General features: G+C 41.4%; 1 protein-coding gene across 1 annotated transcript; it reads right to left on the reverse strand.

Moving 5' to 3' along the window:
• Positions 1 to 4,680: 4,680 nt before the first annotated feature.
• LOC143846659 (uncharacterized) lies at positions 4,681 to 9,904 on the reverse strand. The gene is made up of 2 exons (XM_077355149.1): positions 9,717 to 9,904; positions 4,681 to 5,935 (listed from the first exon to the last, which is right to left on the reverse strand). The coding sequence occupies exon 2, from the start codon at positions 5,862 to 5,864 to the stop codon at positions 4,761 to 4,763; it is 1,104 nt and encodes a 367-aa protein (XP_077211264.1). The 5' UTR covers positions 5,865 to 5,935; positions 9,717 to 9,904; the 3' UTR covers positions 4,681 to 4,760.
• Between the last annotated feature and the right edge of the window lie 13,735 nt (positions 9,905 to 23,639).

The following is a 23,639-nucleotide window of genomic DNA, read 5'->3' on the forward strand; positions in this document are numbered from 1 at the left end:
GCTAACATACAACCCATTGTGGTTTCTGTTACTGACAAGTAAAGCAGCAATGGATGCCCCGGTATCACTGGTGCTACTATCGGTGGCTCAGACAAACTTTGCTTTATCTTTTCAAAGGCCTGCTGACATTCCTCTGTCCATTCTTTGGAAGAGTTCTTCTTTAAGAGCTTAAAGATAGGTTCACAAGTTGATGTCAGATGAGCGATGAATCGCCTTAGGAACTGTATCCTTCCTAGGAATCCCCGAATTTCCTTCTCGGTTCTAGGCGGTGGCATCTCCTGGATAGCCTTAATCTTCTGAGGATCTACCTCTATACCCCTTTGACTCACCATAAATCCAAGCAACTTACCGGAGGTAACCCCGAACACACACTTGCTAGGATTCAGGCGAAGCTGGTATTTGAGAATTCTTTCAAAGAACTTCTTAAGGTTCGGGATATGATCTTTCCTTTCCTTGGCTTTTACAATCATATCATCGACATAAACTTCGACTTCTCTATGTATCATGTCATGGAGCAAGGCTGTAGCTGCTCTTTGGTATGTCGCACCGGCATTCTTAAGACCAAATGGCATTACCCGATAGCAATATGTCCCCCATTGTGTAATGAACGAGGTCTTAGCCATGTCCTCGGGTGCCATCTTAATTTGATTTTAGCCCGAGAAACCATCCATAAAAGATAGTAATTCATGCCCGGCCGTATTGTCCACCAAGATATCGATATGTGGTAGAGGGAAATCATCTTTTGGACTTGCCTTGTTCAAATCCCTGAAATCTACACACATTCTCACCTTTCCATCTTTCTTCGGTACAGGTACTATATTTGCGAGCCATTCTGGATATTCCACCACTTGCAGAAATCCAGCATTCAACTGCTTAGTAACCTCTTCTTCTACTTTCAGGACCCACTCAGGCTTCATTCTCCTTAGCTTCTGCTTTTTAGGTTTAATCCCAGGCAATAAAGGTAGCTTGTGCTGAACAATGTCTTCGCTCAACCCGGGCATATCTTTGTAGGACCAGGCAAAAACTTCTTTATATTCCTTAAGTAGGTTTATTAATTCATCGCGCTCTTCAGAGGATAGAGTATTTCCAATTCGTATTTCCTGTATTAAATCTTCTGTTCCGATGTTTATAATTTCGATTTCATCTTTAAGAGGCTGGGCTCGGCGCTCCTCCTCTTGTTTGAGCATATGCTGCAATTCAAGGGGAGTTTCGTCGATCCCCCCTTCCTCATCTGAGGAGGGAGTGTTATCATTATTATTAAAGTCAGAAGCAAACACAGAGACATACTGAGAATCAGATTTCATTGAATTGAAAGAAGTTACATCATTATCATTGGACTCATCCTGAACAGGTTCAGGATTCACATAGTAAATAAACTCAGAAAATGACTCGCCTGGACTAGGCACTGACACTGATTCACTCGACTTGACTAGACTTGACTTAGCAATAAAATAAGATGGAAAAACATCAGAACTCCAGTTTGAAAGATTTTCTGTTGCAGGTGCAATCTGACTCTGAGGTTCAGTAAAGGTATCATTACTCTGAATAACTGCCACTAGCATATCTTCACAATCTGTCTCTTCTTGTTCTTCAGAATAGTAATCAACATCAGGCACATTTTCTTCAAACAAAGATTCCAGCACATCTGGCTCAAGGTAGACTAACCAGTCCTCAACAGTTTTCTCAACATAATATATCGGCGGTTCTGTTTCTGGGAGAGCAAGGCCACTGAATATTTCAAAACCGGGTATCATGATCCCTGTCACTGAGTCATACCATGGTTCAGAAAACCCATAGTATGGAAACGTCTCACCTTCTTTGATAAAATGACCATTCATTGATAAGGGATATGGAGCCATTAGGAGTACCCTTCCGGTGCGGCGGATTTCTTCCTTCAATTTCAACAATTTTTCCATGGCTTCCTCCTCCTCTTCAGTAGGTACATATCCAAGACCGAAAATTCCATGGTTTGCTTTGATTGGGCGCCAGTGAGATGCCTTGCTTGGATCACGGCCCAAATTCATACCAGGGAAGTAGTTCATTTTTCTCATCATCTTGGCCACCACAGAACTGATGGCGAACGGCAAACACAACTCCTCCCGAGAGGCATCCTTGTAAGAGATAACAGCAACCTCGAATGCGAAACCATTCAAGTTGTAGTCATCTGCTTTTGCAACTGGAAGGATCAAAGTTTCTCCTGTTATTTGCCCTATTTCTGGCTCTTCATCACCTCTGACAGTGAACAACTTCCCATCTTTAATGAACTTCAATTTTTGGTGAAGGGTTGAAGCGACAGCACCTTCCTTATGCAACCAGGGATGTCCTAGAAGCATATTGAACGAGGCTTTGATATCAATAACTTGAAACTCAACCTCAAATTCTTGACCGCCCATAACGATCTTGGTGGTGAGGACTCCGACCACATTTCTTCGGGTATTGTCATATGCGAGGATACCAAGGGTTGATTCGGCAAAATCAGTGGGACCGAAACCCAAGGTAATGGCAGTTCTTAATGGACACACATTCAACGCGGATCCGTTATCTACCAACACAGATGGTACTTTCTTGCCTCCACAAACAATAGTGACATGAAGAGCTCTAGCATGATTCCGACCTTGAGGAGGCAGCTCTTGATCTGAGAAACTAATGGCCCTGGTGGCCTGGGTTAGAGCAACAACTTCAGCCAGTTGCTCCGGAGATATCTCTGAGGATACCTGTGTTGTATTCAATTCTTTTAACACAGCCTCTCTGTGTTTCTTTGATGCTATCAATAATCCCCATACAGATATAACAGCCTGAGTTTTCTTTAACTGCTGCACAACTTCATCATCTGGATCTTTCACATATTGCGGCTCCTCTCCTCGAGCCAATGCCCCTGGATTTTCGACTCTCAATTCAACAGGTTTGAAAATTCTTCCGCCCCTTGTCACATGTCTGACTTCATCCAATTCAGGCTCATCATAAGTGATAATTTGAGGGACTTGTGGCTCATAGGTGATTACCAAGGGAGGTACAGACTCTCTTAGGTGTGATTCATCACAGAATATGATTTGGGGTTCAGAGATGGGTTCTAAGGCACATATGAGGGTAAGAGGGTCAAACTCAGGATCTCCTATGGTTATGGCATTAACGGCAGCAGGAGGATTTGCATGACCAGGTAATGGGTTTTGGGTGACATTGGGTCTTGGCTGGAATGCAATGACTTTCTCATCAATGAGTTTCTGGATTCTAAATTTCAAGGCAATGCAGTTGTCAGTAAGATGACCAGGACCTCTGTGGTACTCACAGTGTAGGTCAGCTCGCCAACTTGCAGGTAGAGGATTGGGGGGAGGCCGGATGGCAGGTAAGGTTATGCGACCTGAAGCAAGACACTGCTTAAGCACCTCTGAAGATGGAATGGGAAGAGGGGTAAATTCTACCCGGGTTTGTTGCCGAGGTGCGGTTGCGGTTTGAGCATAGTCCATTACTAAAGGTTCTTGGGACCTAGAGGATTGAGCATTGGAACGGGAAATACTATTGACTTGGGCTGGAGGGGACTTTTTGAAATCTCTGGGGTTTGGGTTGCTACGGTTGAATACACCTTGAGCCATAGCCTCCTCTATCTGGGTCCCAGCCACGATGAAGTGTTTGAAGTCTGGATAGTATTGCAAAGACATGTGATACTGGAGCTGGGGGGAAATATTTTTCATGATTATCTGGACTTGTTCTTCCTCAGACGGGCGCTCCATCATCTGAGCTGCTATTCTCCTCCATCTTTTCACAAAAATCAAAAAGGATTCCCTCAAGTCTTGCTTTGTTCTCTCTAAATCCTTTCTGGTGATTTCTGTCCCATCATCATATTTGAATTGCCTGATGAACTGCTCGCCGATATCCTTCCATGTCCTGTAACGAGTCTTGTCCAAGACCATGAACCATCTCCTCGCAACCTTGGTTAGGGAAACTGGGAACAATTGAGCCATTTGCTCAGAAGATAACCCTTGAGGCTGACACATGATGGTGAACATTTGCAAATGTGTGATTGGACAACCCACACCATCATATTTGTCGAAATCGGGCATTTGAAAATTGGCAGGAAGGCGAATTTCGGGAAATAAAGTAAGATCACTGGGATTGAAACCACCCTGGTCTTGAAACTGAATGTCTTGAACTTTCCTGGTAAGAGTCTCTAATTTCTCCATAACAGACTTATCAACCATGGACTGAGAAGGCCTACTGTGATTCTCGCTGTACTGCTCTTTTTCTAAGTCTTCTTCGACTTTATCAGGGATATTGATGAACACTGTTTGGGCAGGTGCTACTGGAGTAGCTGCTTGGCGCATAGGCCCTTTATCATTGGACAACGACGGTCCCAACTTTTCAGAAAGCTGAGCCTTGATAACTCGGTTTTCTTCTTTGAGTTCTTGAAGCTGTTGGAGAATCAAGGTAAGAGTATCGGTAATAGCAGCGGGTGGAAGACCATCTTGGTTGTCTGCCATTGGTGAGGATGAGGACGGGAAAGAAGGAGATGCTGGGGTTCTTAGAGAAGGTGGCGGAGAAACAGATTTCCTCTCTAACCGCGAAGAGACCCGAACCCAATGAGTATTAGGGTTAGCTATGATGTTTATTGCCCTGTAATATCCGAAAGACATATTTTAAAATCAGAGAGAAGAATAGACGATGATGCACACATAGACAAAGATAATGAAAGAGAAGGATGGACTTTATTGATCAATCATTAAAATTTGAGTACATGGTTCAATCTTTCAAAGATAAATATGGAACTAAGCATTCTTTTTAGACTTCTTCTTCGGACGACAATCTTCCTCAACTGACTCCTTTAAAGGTTTGATGATTCTTGCATCCCAAGCAGATGAAACAGCTTTGACAATCTTGGGCTTGAGACCCTCAGGCGGATAGAAATGATGAAGGGGAGGCACAATGGATTGCTCCCTTCCATACTGACGCTGAATCCTGGCAGGAACATAAAAGGAAGTCTTTTTGAGACCAAGAAGGCGAACGTAGTTAGCTTCTCCGGTGTTGAAGACAGCTTCTTGGATTCCGGGAATTTGCCAATAAATCTGATCTTCTTGGCGAGAATTTAACCATTCAACCCAATCGCTTTTATGATCGAAAGAAACATCATGACGCCATTCACTGAAGGTGTATAACGTATGATCAAAATGGACAGGAGCTGCAATTTTTAGCTTGTGGCATAACCACACTTGAAGTAATGCAGGACATCCTGAGAAAGACCCAACGAAAGAGCGAATATAAGAGCTTGGACCTGAACTGGCACGAAGGTGAGCCATATCATCCAATCCATTGAAAGTTTCTGCAAGCATAGTAGGAATTGGATTGGCGCCACGATCCATTTGATCAACGAGGTCCAGAAGAACAGCTGACGCAAAGCGAGAAGGCTGGACAGTGAGGAACCTAGCAAAGGAGCAGAATCTCAAAGCGCGCCGTCGAGCTTTTTGAATATCAACAGCACCAATGTATCCAACAGGAGGGTAAATGTCAATCAGTCGCTGCATGGACACTTCTTGGCCTTTCATGAAAGAGTTCATGGATTCATCTGGATTATCCATCAAGCAAAGGAACAAAGGACGATAATCTGGAACACAGGATGGCTTCACTAGAGGGCCATCCACAGGATATTCCAATAAGGCACACCATTCTTCAAAGGTGGGACACATTTCTTGGTTGCCAAAATGGAAGACATGATGATCGGGATCCCAACACTCTGATGCGGCATAGAGTAATCCCCAATCGAGCTTGATGGTTGCCACGTAGCCGAAGAGATTTTTCTCTTGTTCACTTATGGCGTAGATATGGGATTCTCTTAATGTACCACGGATCCAATCAAGAATTGTACGAGTAGACATAGTGCCCGTAAGCCAAGAGAAGGGATATAAGAATGATCAGGATTACATGAACACGAGATTGGGATAAGTTCCTGCCAGTACAAGGAAAGTATGAATACATGATCGAATCATACGATAGAAGAATGAAAGGCATACGATCGAAAGATTAGATGAGATAGCATAAGATTGCTTTCAACGGATAGATCAAGAATGACTAATCCTATGAGATCTTTGGAAATGATAGGATTTATATCCTAACCCCTAAAGGAAATTTTTTTTTTTTTTAATCTCGCACATTTTAACAGTGTGACCTGAAGGCATCAACCCTAATCCTAATCAAGCGGAGTGGAGAGTGGATCTCGACTCATGACTTTGTTCGTGTACCTAGGACCGATCGTAGCCATTGGAAGATGGTCTACGGCCTAATCTAGACACAAATAGGTAGGATATCCTAAACTAGGCTCACACACGTGATACACATGTGTTCGTATACTACATGCATGTGTGGGTTAATCTAGGGGTAAGGCCAAGAGTTCCCTTAGCGCGAATCCCTGTTCGATATACTGTACCAGTGTCCGGCGTATCAGTACGTGAACAAGAGATCCGTTTACGTACCATAAAGGTACTAGGCTAAAGGTGGAATGCTTCTCTAGCACAGAGGCACCAGGTGATGAAATCCCAGTCAACAATGCTAGATAACACTCCGGGTTCCTAAAATAGGACGTGTGTGCACGTGAAATGCAAGGGTTTAGATGCAAGTGATGTAAGTGTGTGCAATAAGTTTGCGCAATCTATGATGCCTTCAGGTTTTGTTAGATTAAGTTCAAGTAAAATGTGATGAGAAAATAAAACAAGGCAAACTAATCTAACAAGTATAGAGTTTTTATGAGCCAGTTAAATTAAATTCAAATGAATTATCTTTTGAAATTTTAATGAAGTTAGGTGGTCCCCAGCAGAGTCGCCAAACTGTGGTACCCGGATCCTACGAGAGGGGTGGGGCGCGAGCCGCCGCGCTCTCTCTCTTGGTCTCCCGTACCCACGCGATTGGCGTGTGCATTTAATTATTGATTTGAATTCGTCTTTCATGTGAACTTGGGATCACTAAGGCAATCCGAATTCCACACGAAAGAGACTGACAGAGTCGCCACCTAGATGTGGGATCTAGGACCCGAAATTAACCAGAAATCTAGACTCGCTACCTGGTTACGAGAATGGAAGGTATGGGGAGTTATCCGCCACATGCACCATTCTTGCCCGATAATCGGTCTTCGATTCCAAAAGCTAACTCTTTTAAATTTATTTTAAATGGCTCATTCAACTCTATGTTAATGTGCGAACTAAGTGACATGCATCCTATGATCTAATTTCAATGAGAATCCTAAATGTGTATCTTGATTTATTAATTTGTCTGGATTCAATCTAAGTGAAAGTTCTCCTAGAATTCTAATTTCATGGAAAGTCCTAAGTGATTTGATTAAGTATTTACAAGAAAATTAATATACAAAACACCACAATTTGTTGTGGTGCCGACTCGCGGGTGGTATGCCATCAGACATCCAAGCTGCCTACGTACCCAAGCCTCACTGGGATCAGAGTCGACGTAGTTCGGTGCACCTAAGCTAAGTTACATATGCCTAACTCAACTAAGACACCGACCTAGACGGGATTGACTGTTTCAACAGTTTTAGGAGAAGTTATTTAATTCAAGTTGAGGATTTTATTATCTTAGGATTTCATCGAAGATGCTATATGATTCTTATCTAAATGCAAGTTGTCCCTTAGACTAATGCAGGTTAGCCTACATCCTAGTTTACTAGGCTTGTCCTAGGGAAAGATCGGGTGACTAGTGTAACTAGACCTATGGCACGGTTGCTATACATAGCAAACGTCCGTGATGAGGCTGGACTCCTAACTCTAGGACTCCCTAAAACTTAGGACACGACACGACACCAGTGTTCCTAAAGTGGGCTCTAATGGTTCTTAAGACGGAAACCGTGATCCAACGATTCCGAAAGACACAAGACAAATCGATTTAAATTCTCGAGGTTAGTGAAAAAAAGGATGGAAGAGATGATGAAATAGTGTGAGGGAATGAGAAAGATAGAGAAAGGTGCGACTGAACTTGGGAGTGCCAAATTGCCTACGTACCCCGCGATGGGGATCAAGCCACACGTAGTTCCGCTGGGGAGGTTGCTTGGATTTTGGAAAACAGGATTGGTATTTGGATCAGGAATCGGGTTTGTATTTGAGCATTGGACTTGAGATTCAGAAACATTGATTTAGCAATGGGATTTTGGAATTGGGAATTTGCATCAAAGAATTGAGCATATAGGAATCATCAAGGGTTTGAATTTTGGGAATTCAAAATGGGCGGGCTTATGAGATTCGGTCAAATGGATTCAGACATGCGACTCAGATTGTGTTGGGATATGACTTGGTTAGGCAAAAGGGAGGAAGTTCTATTAGGTGTAAAAGGGCATTAGTAGAATAGGGGAATGACTCGGTTGTGACATGGAAGGCCGCAACTTGGTCGAATGCGACTCGGTTGCATTGGGATGGGTTGATTAAGGAATTGGATTGAGTCAACTAAGGGGAGAGTCCAATCGGTTAAAGAGGTTGAGCATACTCGACTAGAGAGTTGGGTCAACTCGACTAGGGAGGTTGGCTAGAGTTGACTCAGTTGAGCTGGGTTGGGATCCCACTTGGATGGATTGTATTGGGGCGATTTGACTTAAGCTGCAGGTGGCCTGGCTGGGTTAGATTTAATGTAACCAGATTTATGGATAAATGGTGTGCCTCAGTGAGTGGACAAAGGTATGGCTTGGGTTGATGTGACTCGGTTGAGTTGTGCTAGGGTCAGGTTAGGTGGGGTTAATGGTTGAGTTGGATTGGATTGGGTTAATGGTCAAGGTCAAGTGCGGGTTGACTTGGCTTAGACTGGATTGGAACTGGTTGAGCGTGGATTGGGGTGCGGCTTGAGGTTTGGGTGGTTGGAGTATCTTAGGAACCAATAGGGCAAAGTGGCTCTTAAGGGGAATGAATTAATTGGGCCGAATGGGCCCGATGGCCGGGTTAACTGGGTTGGCCGGGTCTATTGTAGGGGTGTATGAGGGTACTGTTGGGTGGATGAATGAAAGGCATGTGGTGTATGATGTGTGGCTATGGTTATAGGGTTTAAGGCTTATGGGTATGGGTTTAGGTGTGGTTAATGGTTAGGTTGGATTGGGTTAATGGTTAGGGTCAAGTGAGTCGGGTCTAAGTTAGGAGCAAACCCGAGACTAGCCATGGTCTAACTAGGAGGAAGCAGGGTACAAACCAGGGTGCGGACCAGGGTGCACCAGGGTGCGAACCAGCAGGGAACCAGGGTGCGAACCAGCAGGGGAACCAGGGTGCAACCAGCAGGGAACCAGGGTGCAACCAGCAGGGAACCTGGGTGCAACCAGCAGCGAACCTGGGTGCAACCAGGGTCTAACCAGAGTGCGAACCAGCAGGGAACCAGGGTGTGAACCAGTATCGAACCTGGGTGCAACCAGCAACGAACCTGGGTGCAACCAGGGTCTAACCAGAGTGCGAACCAGCAGGGAACCAGGGTGCGAACCAGTATCGAACCTGGGTGCAACCAGCAACGAACCTGGGTGCAACCAGGGTCTAACCAGAGGCTAACCAGGGGGAACCAGGGTGTGAACCATTAGGGAAAAATAAAAATGAAGATAAGATGGGTTAAGAGAAGAGGGAAACATGTATAACTTCAAAGTCTACCATCAAGAAGAATGAGTAAAGATTGATCCTAGATGCTTCCTAACATGGTTTTTCTTTTAAAGTAAAAGATATGCATGAAAACAGACCCTACATAGAATTGAAATAAATGCCTACCTCTTTGAAAACCCACTTTGTGTTTGATTTTTCTTTGATGTTAATTCCTTGAAGATGATTCCTTGCTTGATAATGACTGCTTTTGATATATATCACCCAACGTATCACCCGATCCGGCAAGGATGGCCGAACCCTTGAAGAGATGAGGGAGAGGGATGAATTTTCTAAGAGAGGGATTCTTTTTCTTCTTCTCCATTGGATGGTGGGATGAGAGGGTATTTATAGGAGAATGGGATAGGAGGTTAGGTGAGGTTAGGTGAGGTTAGGTAAGGTTAGGTGAGGTTAGGTAAGGTTAGGTGAGGTTAGGTGAGGTTAGGTGAGGTTTGGGTGGTTAGGATGAGAGGAGAGGTTAGGTGAGGTTAGGTGAGGTTTGGATGGTTAGGATGAGAGGAGAGGTTAGGTGGTTTTGGATGGTGAGACCCAGGTCAAGATCTGTCATTGATCTAACGATTTACGGAAATCGGGTCTCGGAATGGAATCAGGGTCCGGGCTATGAAGTGACCCTAGCTTATTTTGTCCCGATTGATGATCCGTAAAGTCAGATCAAGATATTAATGACCTAAAACATATAAATCAATGATAGAGGGGGTTCTCACATGGATTTAACACACTAAATTCACTAATCAGGGTATTTTTCAATTTTTCGGATCTAATCATCTCACCAGGTACATCTCTTTATCATTTTGTTTTTTTCAAAAAATTTGAGGATGGATCAATATATTAGGTTATTGTTGGTTAAAGTAAAGCAAAATGTGGGTGTCTACAGTTGAAATCATATTTTTAGGTGCAAATGAGCTTTTCAATTGTTTTCCTAATTGACAAGTTCTACAAATGTGATCTTTGATGTATTTGAACTTAGGCAATCCTCTAACACTTTCTTTTGAGGAGAGGGTCGAAATGAGATCCATTCCAGCGTGACCCAACCTCCTATGCCATAGCCAAGAATCCTCACTAATGGCATTTAGACAAGTCACATTTTGGAGTCTAAGATCATCTAGTCCAATTGTATAAATGTTATTGTCTCTAGACCCTATGAATTTTACTTCTCCATTTATCTTATTTTTAACAATGCATTTATCGGGATTGAAGACAACTTCAAAACCATTATCACATAATTGACTAATGCTAATAAGATTATGGGACAAGCCATCAACAAATAGTACATCATTTATGGGAGAGGTAGAGTTACCTATGGTGCCTTCACCTTTGACTTTTCCTTTCTTATCATCTCCAAAGGTAACGTCTCCACCATCCTTGAGCGATAGGGATGCGAATTGAGTAAGGTCTCCGGTCATATGTCTAGAGCATCCACTATCAAGGTACCATGTGTTCTTCTTGTTATGGCTTTTAAGGCATACCTACATATGAATAGGCAAGTGAGATCCCTTAGGTACCCAAATCTTCCTAATCTTGCTATGTTCATTTGTTTTCACATTAGAGTTCAACTTAATCTTATCTTGTTTAGCATGTAAGCAAGCAACCTTGTAATGACCTTCTAGACCACAATAAAAGCAAATTTTGGTACCGCTAGAAGAAACCTTTTCAAGTTTAGTTTTACAGTTGGATATTGTGGTGTTCCATTTATGTCCAAGTCCACTTTTGTCACTTGACATTCTTTGAAGATTTACAAGCCTATCCAATTTTAATGAACTATTTTCAAATTTTTCAAAAAGTTTCTTTAGTTCATCATACTCAAAAGATAATCTACCATTTTCATGCTTTAGATTATTGTTTTCATTTGAGAGTTCTTGTCGGTTTTTATTTAAGATTTTGATAGAAGCATTTAACTCATGAATTTCTACTTTGTATTTTTCATTCTTATCATCTAAAAATTCATGATCCTTTTTTAACCAACCAAATTCTTTTGTCATGTTAGCAAGAGAATTTTCAAGTGATGCAATTTTATCAAATTGAATTTCAAGTTCATCATTTGCATTTTGTAGGGAATCAAGAACTTCTTTTAAAACAATAACATCATTTAAAGTGTTTACCTCATTGTTGTCGTTTGTTGAGGCCATGAAGCATACGTTCCTTGCTATCAAGCAATCTTCGCCATCATTTTGTTCGCCTTCGCTATCAATTTCCTCATCCCATGTGGCGGTCATTCCTTTCTTGCCTTCTCTTCTCTTGAAGCGGTTGTTTGAAGTGGGTTCATTGTTGAGTGGACAATCCGGGCGAATGTGTCCAAGCTTCTTGCAACCGTAGCATCGGGGTTGAGAAGACACATCACCAAGTTCTTCTTTCTTCTTGAATGGGGGATTTGTCCTTCTATTTCTCATGCCTCCCATGTTCCTTTGCAAGAATTTGATCCTTCTTGTTAGGAGGGAAACTTCATCTTCCATATCTTCCTTTGCATCTTCATTTTCACCTACATTACAAGCAAAAGCAATTCCTTTTCCTTTTTCGATTTTAGTTTCGATTTCGGGTGCTTTTGTTTTGAAAATCATTTCATGGGTGATCAAGGACCCTATTAGTTCATCTAGGTTCAATGTGTTCATGTCCTTGGCTTCGGTGATTGCGGAGGTTTTGGATTCCCAAGACAAAGGTAGGGACCTAAGTGTGGACCCCGATCCTGAGATAGGCGAGTGCGAGGGAACGGGTCCCTAACACCCTCTGGATCATCCACAATGTGAAGGAGAGCTCTACCAAGGAACTCTCAAAACGGATGCCACCCTCATAGCATAGCACGAGTGGCGATATAAAAAGAAAGAGATATGTCTCGATCCGGAGCCAAGGCTCGAAACCAAGACATACCTGAAATAAACTCAGAGTCGCCATCCATGGATATGCCATGGAACCCTAAAATCAAATCCTCTGTGCAATGGATAACCAGAAATATATATGGGTTCGTGCCTGGTTACGAATGGGGAAGGTCTGAGAGCACCCCCGATTCGTCCGAGTGCAAGCACTTGGTCTCTTATGCCATTTATTATTAACTCCAAAGAAGTTTGGGTAAAAATCATCTGAAATGGGAACAATCCTCAGGAATCGTCTACCTAAGCATGCATTTCCTGAGGATAAAAATAATAAACACATATAAAATAAAATGAAAGATGTGTCACTTAAGCATAGCTAGGTTATGAGTGACAAACCTAATGGGTGTCTAAGTTCTGATGTGCAAACACATGCAAGCTACAACAAAAGGTATAGGATCAGTACGAGAAAGTAAGAAAACACATCAAAACATATAATAACAACATAACAAATCCTAAGACTCTAAACGAATTAGCCCGAGTCTTCGGATGGTCTGGTATTCATCCAAAGAAGCCTATGTATCCCCGCCTCCACGAGAATCAAGGCAACGTAGTTCTTCGCGCCTATTCTAAGCTATGATGCCTAAGACACCTAGCCCTCTATCCTAGACTCGATCTAAAAGACCGGACTAGTTATTAAAATTTCTTGTACGATTATTTAAATTCCAGTGAATTGTGGATTTTTAGGACACCCTATATGCCCTAACTAAATGCATGTTAGCCCTAGGCTAATGCAAGTGATTCCTACAACCTATGTGTAACTAGGCTGTATTTCCTAAGGAAAACCAAATGTGGACTAGCGTATCCTACTCTAGTCATCACTCGGCGATGTGGATCGCCGACTGACCGGACGGAGGCGCTCCTATAACTCTAAGACAGACCCTTAACTCTAAAACAAGCACACAGCAAAAAAACAATCAAACAACATATCAAAAGAAAAACCCTAACTCTAAAACTCTCTATCTAGGAGAAACTCCTAACTTTAGAGGAAGATCTTTTGAAAACAAGATTTTAAAGGTTTTTGAAGAAGGTTTAAAACGTTTATTTACAAAAAAGTTTGGCTGGACTTGGGATGTAAATCCCAAGCTGCACTACGTACCTCGGAAGAGGATCAAGCCAACGTAGTTCGAAACGAACTCTCCTAATTGCTACCTCTAAAACATTCGACACTTCAGATTTTTGATATTTTTTAAATGTTTTTGATGTTTTTAAAGTTTTTCCAATGTTTTTGAGTTTCAAATTTCTAATGTTTTTTAGTTTTAAAGATTTTCAAATGTTTTTGGATTTTGAATTTATGATGTTTTTAGACTTTTAATTTCTGACTTCACCATTTTGGTCAAAGACCTAAGGGAACACACAAAGCAAAACCCTAGGGCTAAACCCTAGGGCAAACAGGGGAAACCCCTAAACCAGGCAAGCTAACTATCAAAGATGACAAAATGATCTAAAACCAAGAAAGCAAAGCTATAATGAGACTGGGCTAGTCTCCAAAGAAGAAGGAAAGACAACAAGACTAAGGAGAAACTCCTTACTAACAGTATCAAAGAAGACAAATGAGCCACAGACTCTCTAATACTACAACTTAGAGGAGGAATGAGTCAAAGACTCCTAAATAACGCCAACGGAATAACCAATGAGTCAAAGACTCCCTAGTAATACCACAAAAGAACGAATGAGTCAAAGACTCTCTAATAATACTAACTAAGAAAACGAAGTGAGTCAAAGACTCTCTAAAAGAAAAGGAAATATGAGTCAAAGACTCCAATAATACCAACTAAAGGATAAATGAGTCAAAGACATCTCTAGAAAAACCAATAAGAGAAAGATTGAGTCAGAACTCTTTAATAACACCACCTGAAAGACAAATGAGTCAAAGACTCTCCTATAACACCACCGAAAAGGTAAATGAGTCAAAGACTCTCCTATAATACCACCTAAAAGGCAAATGAGTCAAAGACTCTCTAATAACACTATCTAAAGGATGAATGAGTCAAAGACTCTCTAATCAAGGCTGACTCCTATGCGAATGGACTATCGACTAAGGAGAAGCTTACAAGTAAAAGGAATAAGAGACCTTGTGCATATTTGGCAAAGGTAAAACACCCAGCCGGGCCGGACAGCTACCTAGCCCTAGGGTGCAACAAATGTGCAACCCAATACCCATAAGGGTAAGGGTATGAAGCCAAGCCGAGTAGGGTGTTCTTCCAAAACCAAACGAAGCACAAAGAGGAGAACTAGCGAGAGAATGAGACCGGGCGGGTCTCCCAAACACACACAAAGATGGGCTCCAAGTAACCTTATCATTGCCCTTGCAAGAGGGAAGCAAGGCTAAGACAACTAATAGATCAAATTGGTCTCTAATTAACAGAGGCACAAATTGAGGTGCAATCTCAGAGAGGATTCTACAAATGAGGCTTGCCTCCAAAGGAGGATTGCCTAACGAGACAGAATATGTCTCCTAGTACAGGTTCTATTATCTAAAGAAGCCTAGAAGACTGCGCTAGTCTATCCAAAGAGAGAGGAAAAAGGATACCAGATAATCTCAAATTTTCAATCAATTATTATAAAAACAAATCAAATATCAGCCAAATATGATCTACAACTAAAGAGTGCACAACCTGGAGCAATCATAAAATGATAAACAGCATTAATTAGCCCAAACCAGCCGCTGGGTAGCCTAATGAAGTAAAACAATATCAAACACTTCAAAGCCAACCACAAATCCCAATACGGGGACTCCAATGAAATCAGATGATGCCAAAGTAATCATCTGATTTCCTACACGTATAATATTTCTACAAACCGCCTTGAAATCAGACGATATTCGTGTCAAGGACATCGAATAGTGCGAATCATCTGATTTCCTTCTTCAATTAAACAATTTATAAAATTAATTAGCCCAGACCAGCCGCTGGGTAGCCTAATGAAATAAAAGAAAGTATGATAAGGTTTCAAGATAGTCTCACCTGAACAGTCCATTCATCTTCAGAACCTAACTCAAAACTTAACATAAAAGAAGAATCTTAAATTTTCAACAAATTATACAAATGCATGCAATTAAATTTTCAGTACATTGATTAACCCTAAATTTATCATTTACCACCATACTTTACTCAAAATAACAAGTAAATCCAAAATGAATCAATTATCTAAGATAGTCCAATAACAAACCAATTGAAAGCATGGACAGTAGAAACTCCCTTCGTGTATTCAACAATGACAATTGAAAACAATATTCAATTATTTATGCTCGCATGAATATCAAAATACCCTTATAACAAGAATTATTGAATTAATGAGAATGAATAGGCTAATCTGGTAATACAGAGAACATGATTGTACCACAGGTGAATGAACTGTTGTGTACCTTGATCATGTCCTGAATTAAGGATAATCAACAGAGTGAATAACAACCAGAATTGTTATTGCCTTAACAAGAACAAAAATGTATACACTACCTTGCTTAAGCGGATACTCCAAATTTTCTTCAAGTAATAAGGTACAAGACTTCATTTATCAGATTATTTCCTCCACTTTCCATTAGAACTAGAATTCCAGATTCGTCACATGTAATTTCAGATACTAACAGATCCAATGCAAAATAACACAGAGGATATGAACTATTCATAAAATGCATGGATCTATAAACCTACTCACTCTCATCACCTTATTTCATTAACAATTGCCTTATAACCTACATGATCTCAAATAAAATCGCCATCACACACCATTTAAACAATTGTCAACAGCAAAATCATCGCAATCTAATGAAAAAGACCACTGCAGATTCAAAACAAAAAATCACATTCTATGCCAAAATCCGTGAGCATCACAAAGAAAATGCTTCAAATCATACAGCTCACCACCAATTTTCAAAAGATTGGAGAAATTACCTGAGCAAAGGAAAAGATGATCGAAGGAAGAATTAATGCCGCAAACACCTCAGATGAAGAGCACGCTTGTAATCGGAGTCTTGCCAGAGTATGACCGGAGGAGGAGATGGATATCCCTTGGATCAGATCTGAGAATTGGAGATGTTGCCGGAGTTGATGGCCGGAGATCCGACGGATTCAACCGGAGGAGAATCGGAGAGAGTGAATCTCAGATTTGCAGAGGTAGCCGGAAGCTTAGCCGGATCTCATCGGAGATGATTAGAGAAGGCAGATCGGAGCTCGCCGAAATAGATGAAAATGTTGATCGGAGCCATGAGGGAATGGCCGGAGATGATGGATCCCCGGTTGGATTTGCAGAGAGAAGAGACGGCCGGTGGTGGAGATGGGGAAAAGGATGCGATCGGAGAAGGTAGAGGTTGTGGGGAGGTGGATCGGAGAAGGATCGGATGGTGGAGGAGGTTGGCCGGAGATCCAATAGGTCCGATCGGAGAATCCGATCGGGGAAGAGGGAAAAGGCGAATGGATTCCGGCAAAATTGCCGGAATTAATGCAGATCTGAGATGGAGATGAAGCAGGGGAAGAAGAGAAGATCTGAGAGGGAGGATCGGTGATCAGAGAGATTGCCGGAGAAGGATCTTTGCCGGAGAAGAATCGGAGAGATCGCCGGAGGAAGAAAACCCTAATCTTTCTCTCTTTCTCTCTCTCTGCGAATTTTCGTCCCTCAACAGATCTAAAATCTCAGATCGGAATCTATGGGGCTTGCCGGAATTTTTGCAGATCTAACCGGAGGAAGTGATATGGTTTACACAGAAGGACCCATGACCGCAGATCTAAGTGATAAGCTTGGATTTTAGGGTTCCAATTTGGGGAAAAGAAGGATCTAAGGCAATCACAGAGAGTAACGATGAAGAAAAATCAAAACAAAAAATGCAGAGATTCCGGTCGGAAAAATTGACCGGAGATCTGCTCAGAGAAGGGACGTTGGGGACGATAGGATTTACCGGAGAAAGCGATGGTGGAGGTGGAAACACGGAGGAGGTAATGGCCGGTGCCCCGGCAAAGCTTGCCGGAAGAGATGATCGGCCGGATCTCTCTCTCTCTCTCTCTCTCTCTCTCTCTCTCTCTCTCTCTCTCTCTCTCTCTTTTTCAGACGAAAAATCAACAGTCCTCCTTTCTTTTTTTTATTCCTCTTTATATAACGAAAAGGCTATTGATATTGGCACCCCCCCCATTTGATGATCGCACCAAAATTGATGGGCGCGCGAATCAAGCGCGGCCCGGACGGGATTATGTACCCCCCTTTTACATGTAACTGATATATTTACCTCCTTTTTCCCGCGGGCAACCCCCTTTTCAGATGTATTCACTCCCCTTTTCAGTCTGTACTGCGCACACTGCCCTGGCTCGTTCACTGAGCAAACGCGCTCGGATCTCGATGAAATTTTATGGAGGTCTATGAGAGACCCTAAACTACCCCAGGGTTTAATTTGGGACCCCAGCTCACTGATTTGACGAGGCTTTGTACAAGCAACTCGAACCCGGGTCCGGTCAAAATGGGGTGTCTACACTAAGGATTTTAGTCACTAAATCTCTATTGGAAAATTGTTTTCCAAGACCCCTTAATCCATTTACAAGATTGGTGAATCTAGTGTACATGTCGACAATTGTTTCATCGGGTGTCATTTGAAAGAGTTCGTATTGCCGAAAAAGATGGTTCATTTTAGATTCTTTTACTTGATTGGTTCCCTCATGGGTGACTTCTAAAGTGTCCCAAATTTCCTTAGCCGAATTTAAATTTGATACTCTATTGAATTCTCCGGGAGATAGAGCACAAATAAGAGAATTCATGGCTTTGGCATTATAATTCGAAGCTTGTTGTTCGGCTTCGGTCCAATCATTTAAATTTCTTGTGGGTAAGATGTATTCATTATTAATTGCTCTCCACATTTGATAGTCTTGGGTTAAAAAGATTTTCATTTTGGTTTTCCAAAAACCATAGTTTGTTCCATCAAAATAGGGTGGCCTAGTGTTTGAATAACCTTCATGGTGTTGAGGGTAGTTTGCCATTTTAGAATCTTTACTCTAGACCGGTTAGGGTTTTCTAAAAATTAGAGACGAGGCTCTGATACCAATTGAAATACTCAAGAGGGGGGGTGAATTGAATTTAACTCAATATTAGGCCTTTTGAAAATTACCTATGAACCCTAATTGGAATTTTTCTTCACTTAATTAAATATTTGGTTAGAGCAAATATAATTGAAAGAACAAAGTGAAATGCCAAGCCAAACAATAATGGAAATGCAAGAGTGAGAAATGACACACCGATATATAGTGGTTCGGCCAACGGCCTACTCCACTCTACTCAAGGTCGCACTTGAGGGATTCCACTATTGGAGACCTCCACGATGCCCGGCTCCGAGGCGGTTACAATTCCAAGGGATATTAAATAAGGATGCCCTTACACCTTTACAAAGACTCTCCTTCTCCGCCGAGTTCTAAGCGGTTGCTCTCTAGGGAATTAAAAACGGAATGCCCTAGCCACCTATACAAGATATGAAGATTGAATAGCTTGGCTTCTTCTTGAAAGCTTGATGCTCTTTGTAGATCCTTGATTGCTCTTCAATAAAGATTTGCAAGTGATAGCTCTAAAATATCCAAACTCAATAGGTTCACAAGTGAAAGGCAAGTTTGGGAAAAACCAAAAATCGTAAGCTTGAAGGGGTTGCAAGTTAGCTTGAGTGCTTAAGAGGGTTTTTCAAAAATCAAGAGAGAGGAAATAATCCTCTAGATGTTGTATAAATAGTCTCTCCTCAAAATATGACCGTTTGGGGGTGTAGATAACAAAAATCAAATTTTAAATCAAAACCCAACGGCTCTTTTTTGAGCTGTCGCAAGGTTCTCGGAGTTCTGAGAATCATTCTCGGAGTTCCGAGAAATATTCTCGGAGTTCCGAGACAACGGCCAGAAGAAATAAAATTTCTACTAGACCATTTCTCGGAGTTCCGATAAATTTTCTCGGAGTTCCGAGCTCGGAGCTCCGAGAAAAATCTCGGAGTTCCGAGAAGCCTAAAAATCTGCAGTTTTTGATTTTTATTGCTTGTTTGATTTTTAGCTTTTGGAACTCAACTCCTATGATTATTTTGGAATGTTTATGAGGGTCCCAACATGTTGGTCCACCACATAACCATTCACTAATCCATTTTAAGTTCTTAAGTGTTCTTTGAAAAATATTTTGAAAACACTTTGCCTTGACTTGGAGATCTAAAGAGAAAGGATGTACAATGATACCTATGTAGCTTTCAACTTCTCTTTAGTCTTGTTCTTCAATTGATCTTCCATCTTGTGTATGCTTGCTTGAGAGATGAGGTGAGCTTCACTTAGCTCCTTTGACTCTTGTATGGGATATCTCCAAGCATGACTATGTTGTGTGTTGGTTTCTTCAATGATCAATCCTATCTCAAACACAACACTTCAAAGCAAATTGATTAGTATTCAAAAACACAATCAATTATGTTTAGAATCATCAAAACAAGATAGGAGAGTAGACCCTTGGGCTTACAATCTTGTTTTACATCGCCACTAATGCTGTGAGGGGCACTCTTTCGAGAGTTCCTTGGTAGAGCTCTCCTTCACGCGTGGATGATCTAGAGACTTTTGGGGGCTCGTCCCCCGCCTCTCTCGGATCGGGGTCCACAGGGTGTCAAACCCATGGTATCGAAGCAATAAAGGAGATTAAATCGTTCATTGATGAGAGGTTCGACGTACCTACCCATTAGGATGACCTGATTACGAATCTTGTTCCATGTGTCGCGTGCGGATGGACTATCGAAGAGGGAAGGGTTTTCTAGGTCAAATTCCCTAGCCCTTTTTTGAGAAGGATTGTCGTTGCGACGACTGCGTGAATGCTCACCACGTCCTTCCGCACGCGAGGGAAAAACAAAAAATGGGAAGATCTGGGGAAGAAAAAAGGGTTTCGATGGAAGAAAAAAGGGTTTCGATGGAAGATAATGACTGGATTTTGGGTTTGGATGGAAGAAAAAGGGTATTTGGAGAAGGGAGAAGGGTATTTGGAGAAGGGAGAGAGAGAGGGGGAAAAAAGGTTTGAAGGTAGTTGAAGTTGAAAGGGCATCAGTGGGGCTCGGTTTTTAAAAAAGCGGCAGACGCTTGTACGGAACTCCGTACATTTATACGGAGCTCCGTATAAACTTCTGTATAAAAAAAAAGCCAGAATCTCACACAGAGCTCCGTACATTTACACGGAACTCCGTGTGAACTTCTTTTTTTTTTAAAGTATCGGAAGGAGCTCCGTGTAACTAGACGGATCTCAGTGTGCAGAGTTCCGTGGAAAATCACGGAGCTCCGTGCGAGGTACTGTTTTGTTAAAAAAACAGTACCTCCCACGGAACTCCTTGCATTTACACGGAGCTCCATATGAGCTACTATTTTTTTTTAAAGTGCATTACCTGGTAGCTTGAGGGCAGGTACCGTAATTCCTCCCAATCTGGAGTTAATGAGACGACTACCTGATGATTTCAATAACCTATTATCATTGTCTAACCTCATTTAAAAACAACAATTAATGAACAATCTATGTTGGTTATGTCTCACCTCATGTCCACCGATGCGTCTTTTTTCAATCGATTGATACTTCGACCACTCCTCCTCCGACCCAGACTTATTATTCCAGTCCCACTTCAGGAGACGTGGTCGGGCTTCTGGATTCTTTGGAACCCATAATTTGGTATGCTCATAGAGCCACACCTGCATAATACACCTAATCACCATATAACTAGCGAACATATAATAAACTACATATAATGATTTAAAGAAGCTGAAATGACACCATACCTGAATTACCAAAGAGCAGCCGCTGAGGTATTTTCCAGATGACATGTACTCAACTAACCAGTCATATACTGTGTAGCCCCAGGCGTAGTCGCCTAACTTCTGCGGTTCTCTATGTAGGGCCAGAACATCTAGTCTACCCGATGTGCGGTCTGCGTGAAGAGGACCGTCGCAAATAGGTGAAGGAGAACATACTTCACCGTTGCGTCGATCGGCACTTGGTCCTCCCTATTCACTACCTTCATAATATTCTTCTCAATCTCTGGTGCCATCACAGATGCTTTGGGAAACACCCAACCCGGCACAAGAGGAAGGGAATTCCTCTTGTCAGTAGGGATTACCCTAGCTACGTTTAGTCTTTGTCCTCTCAGTGAGAAGCCTAGCGCCAATGCAACATCGGTCGCTTCAACGGGAACTGTGATGCTCCCTAAAATAAAGGACTTCGTATATGCATTCCAATTAGAATGCAGTGCTCTGATTAGGGACTTGTGCATCACTACTTCTTCTAAATTCATCAAATCCTCGAAGGGAGTCATCTTCAGAGCATTCTTATGCCATTCCCTCAACTTCATCCTCCCCATAGCAGCTGTAAAACATGCAGGCGAACATCGTGCCGGCATGTTTTTAACCTGCATGACAGGTTAAGTCATCAATCAATATAAAAGAACTACTAATACATCAAATAGTAAACTACAATAGAGTACACTTACAGGTTTCTTCCCTCCCTTCTTTCTCCCCTCCCTTCTTTCTCCCTTAGCCATATAACAAATCAACAAATATATCGAGGTCTGTACAAACATCATCAAAAGGTTATAAACAGTCCACATTAAAGAAACAAATGAATTCATTCATTCAAGATACAAATAAATGAATTCATTCAAATTATATTGCCTTCTAACTGGACTGAATTCATTCATGATACAAAGAAATGAAAAAAAGCTCACATTAGAGATTAAAAGAACTGAACTGAATTCATTGCCAACATAATCAATAAACAGAACCCACATCAGAAATCAGCACATCTAAACAAACATATGGAAATGACAAATAGAAGAACAAGAAGAAGAAAGATGGGTTTTTTCGGTTTCATACCAAAGGTATAAACAAATAATATATTAGTTTACCTGTTCGTATTGTGATCTAATTTCGGAAAACTCACAAGTAATTCAAATGGATAATCTAACGGCAAGTACAATCAAAGGACAACTCTACAATGTAACTCAAACCTCTTAGGGTTATAACTATGTCCAAGGCTCATATAAGATCATGCGCATGCATAACACACCCTATTAGTAACTTTAAGTAGGGCCTATCATCTGGTATTCGGTATAAGCAATGGTTATCCTATTATATAGAGGGGTTATCCTATTATAGACAGAGGTTATCCAATTATACATAAGGGATGCCAAGTTATACATATGGGATGGCTACTTATACATATGGTATGCCAAGTTCAAAGAGGACCTATCATCTTCTATTAAGTATAAACAAGGGTTATCCTATCATACAGAGGGGTTATCCTATTATAGAGAAAGCTTATCCAATTATACATAAGGGATGCCAAGTTATACATATGGGATGCGAAGTTATACTGAGGTTATCTAATTCTATACTGAGGTTTATTCTATAATGAGGTTATCTATACAGAGGTTATCCAATTCTATACACATGTTATCCAATTTATACTGAGGTTATCAATTTATATACAAGTGTTATCCAATTCTATACTGAGGTTTATTCTATACTGAGCTTATCTAGACCGAGGTTATCCAAATATACAGAGGTTATCCAATTCTATATAGAGGTTATCCAATTTTACTGAGGTTATCAATTTATATACAAGGGTTATCCAATTCTATACTGAGGTTTATTCTATATTTAGCTTATCTAGACTGAGGTTATCCAAAAATACAGAGGTTATCCAATTCATACTCAGGTCATCAATTTCTAAACAGGGGTTTTCCAATTTTATACTGAGGTTATCAATTTATACCATACCAACTTCTTCAGAACACACAAACAAAATGAAACTAATAAATCCAAATATAACTTATCAGTTTTAAAATAGGTTTCAGATCACAAGATAGACAACTTTTCCAAATATAAATGGGGGTTATCCAAAATTAACAGGGGGTATTAACTCTAAACGACGGATTATCAATGTAATCCACCGAAAAAAAAACTAGTGAGAAACACCAGTGAGAAAAAAAACTGAAAACAAAAATTCCACTTACCTATTTACGCCGACAAACTCAAGACCGGAAGGAAGCGGATGGTGACGGTCACGGCGGTAGCGAAGGCAAGGGTTTTGGAGGAAGAACAAACTGATATTTTTTGCGACGGCTACCACCACGATTCTCGACCGTGTTGATTTCAAAGGAAGAAGAAAACGACAGCGAGACTAGGGCTTTCGAGGAAAAAGAAAACGAGGG

This window comes from Tasmannia lanceolata, unplaced genomic scaffold (assembly GCF_043159265.1).
Source record: "Tasmannia lanceolata isolate RefF3 unplaced genomic scaffold, GAP_Taslan_0.1 ptg000015l, whole genome shotgun sequence".
NCBI classification, from domain to species: Eukaryota; Viridiplantae; Streptophyta; class Magnoliopsida; order Canellales; family Winteraceae; genus Tasmannia; species Tasmannia lanceolata.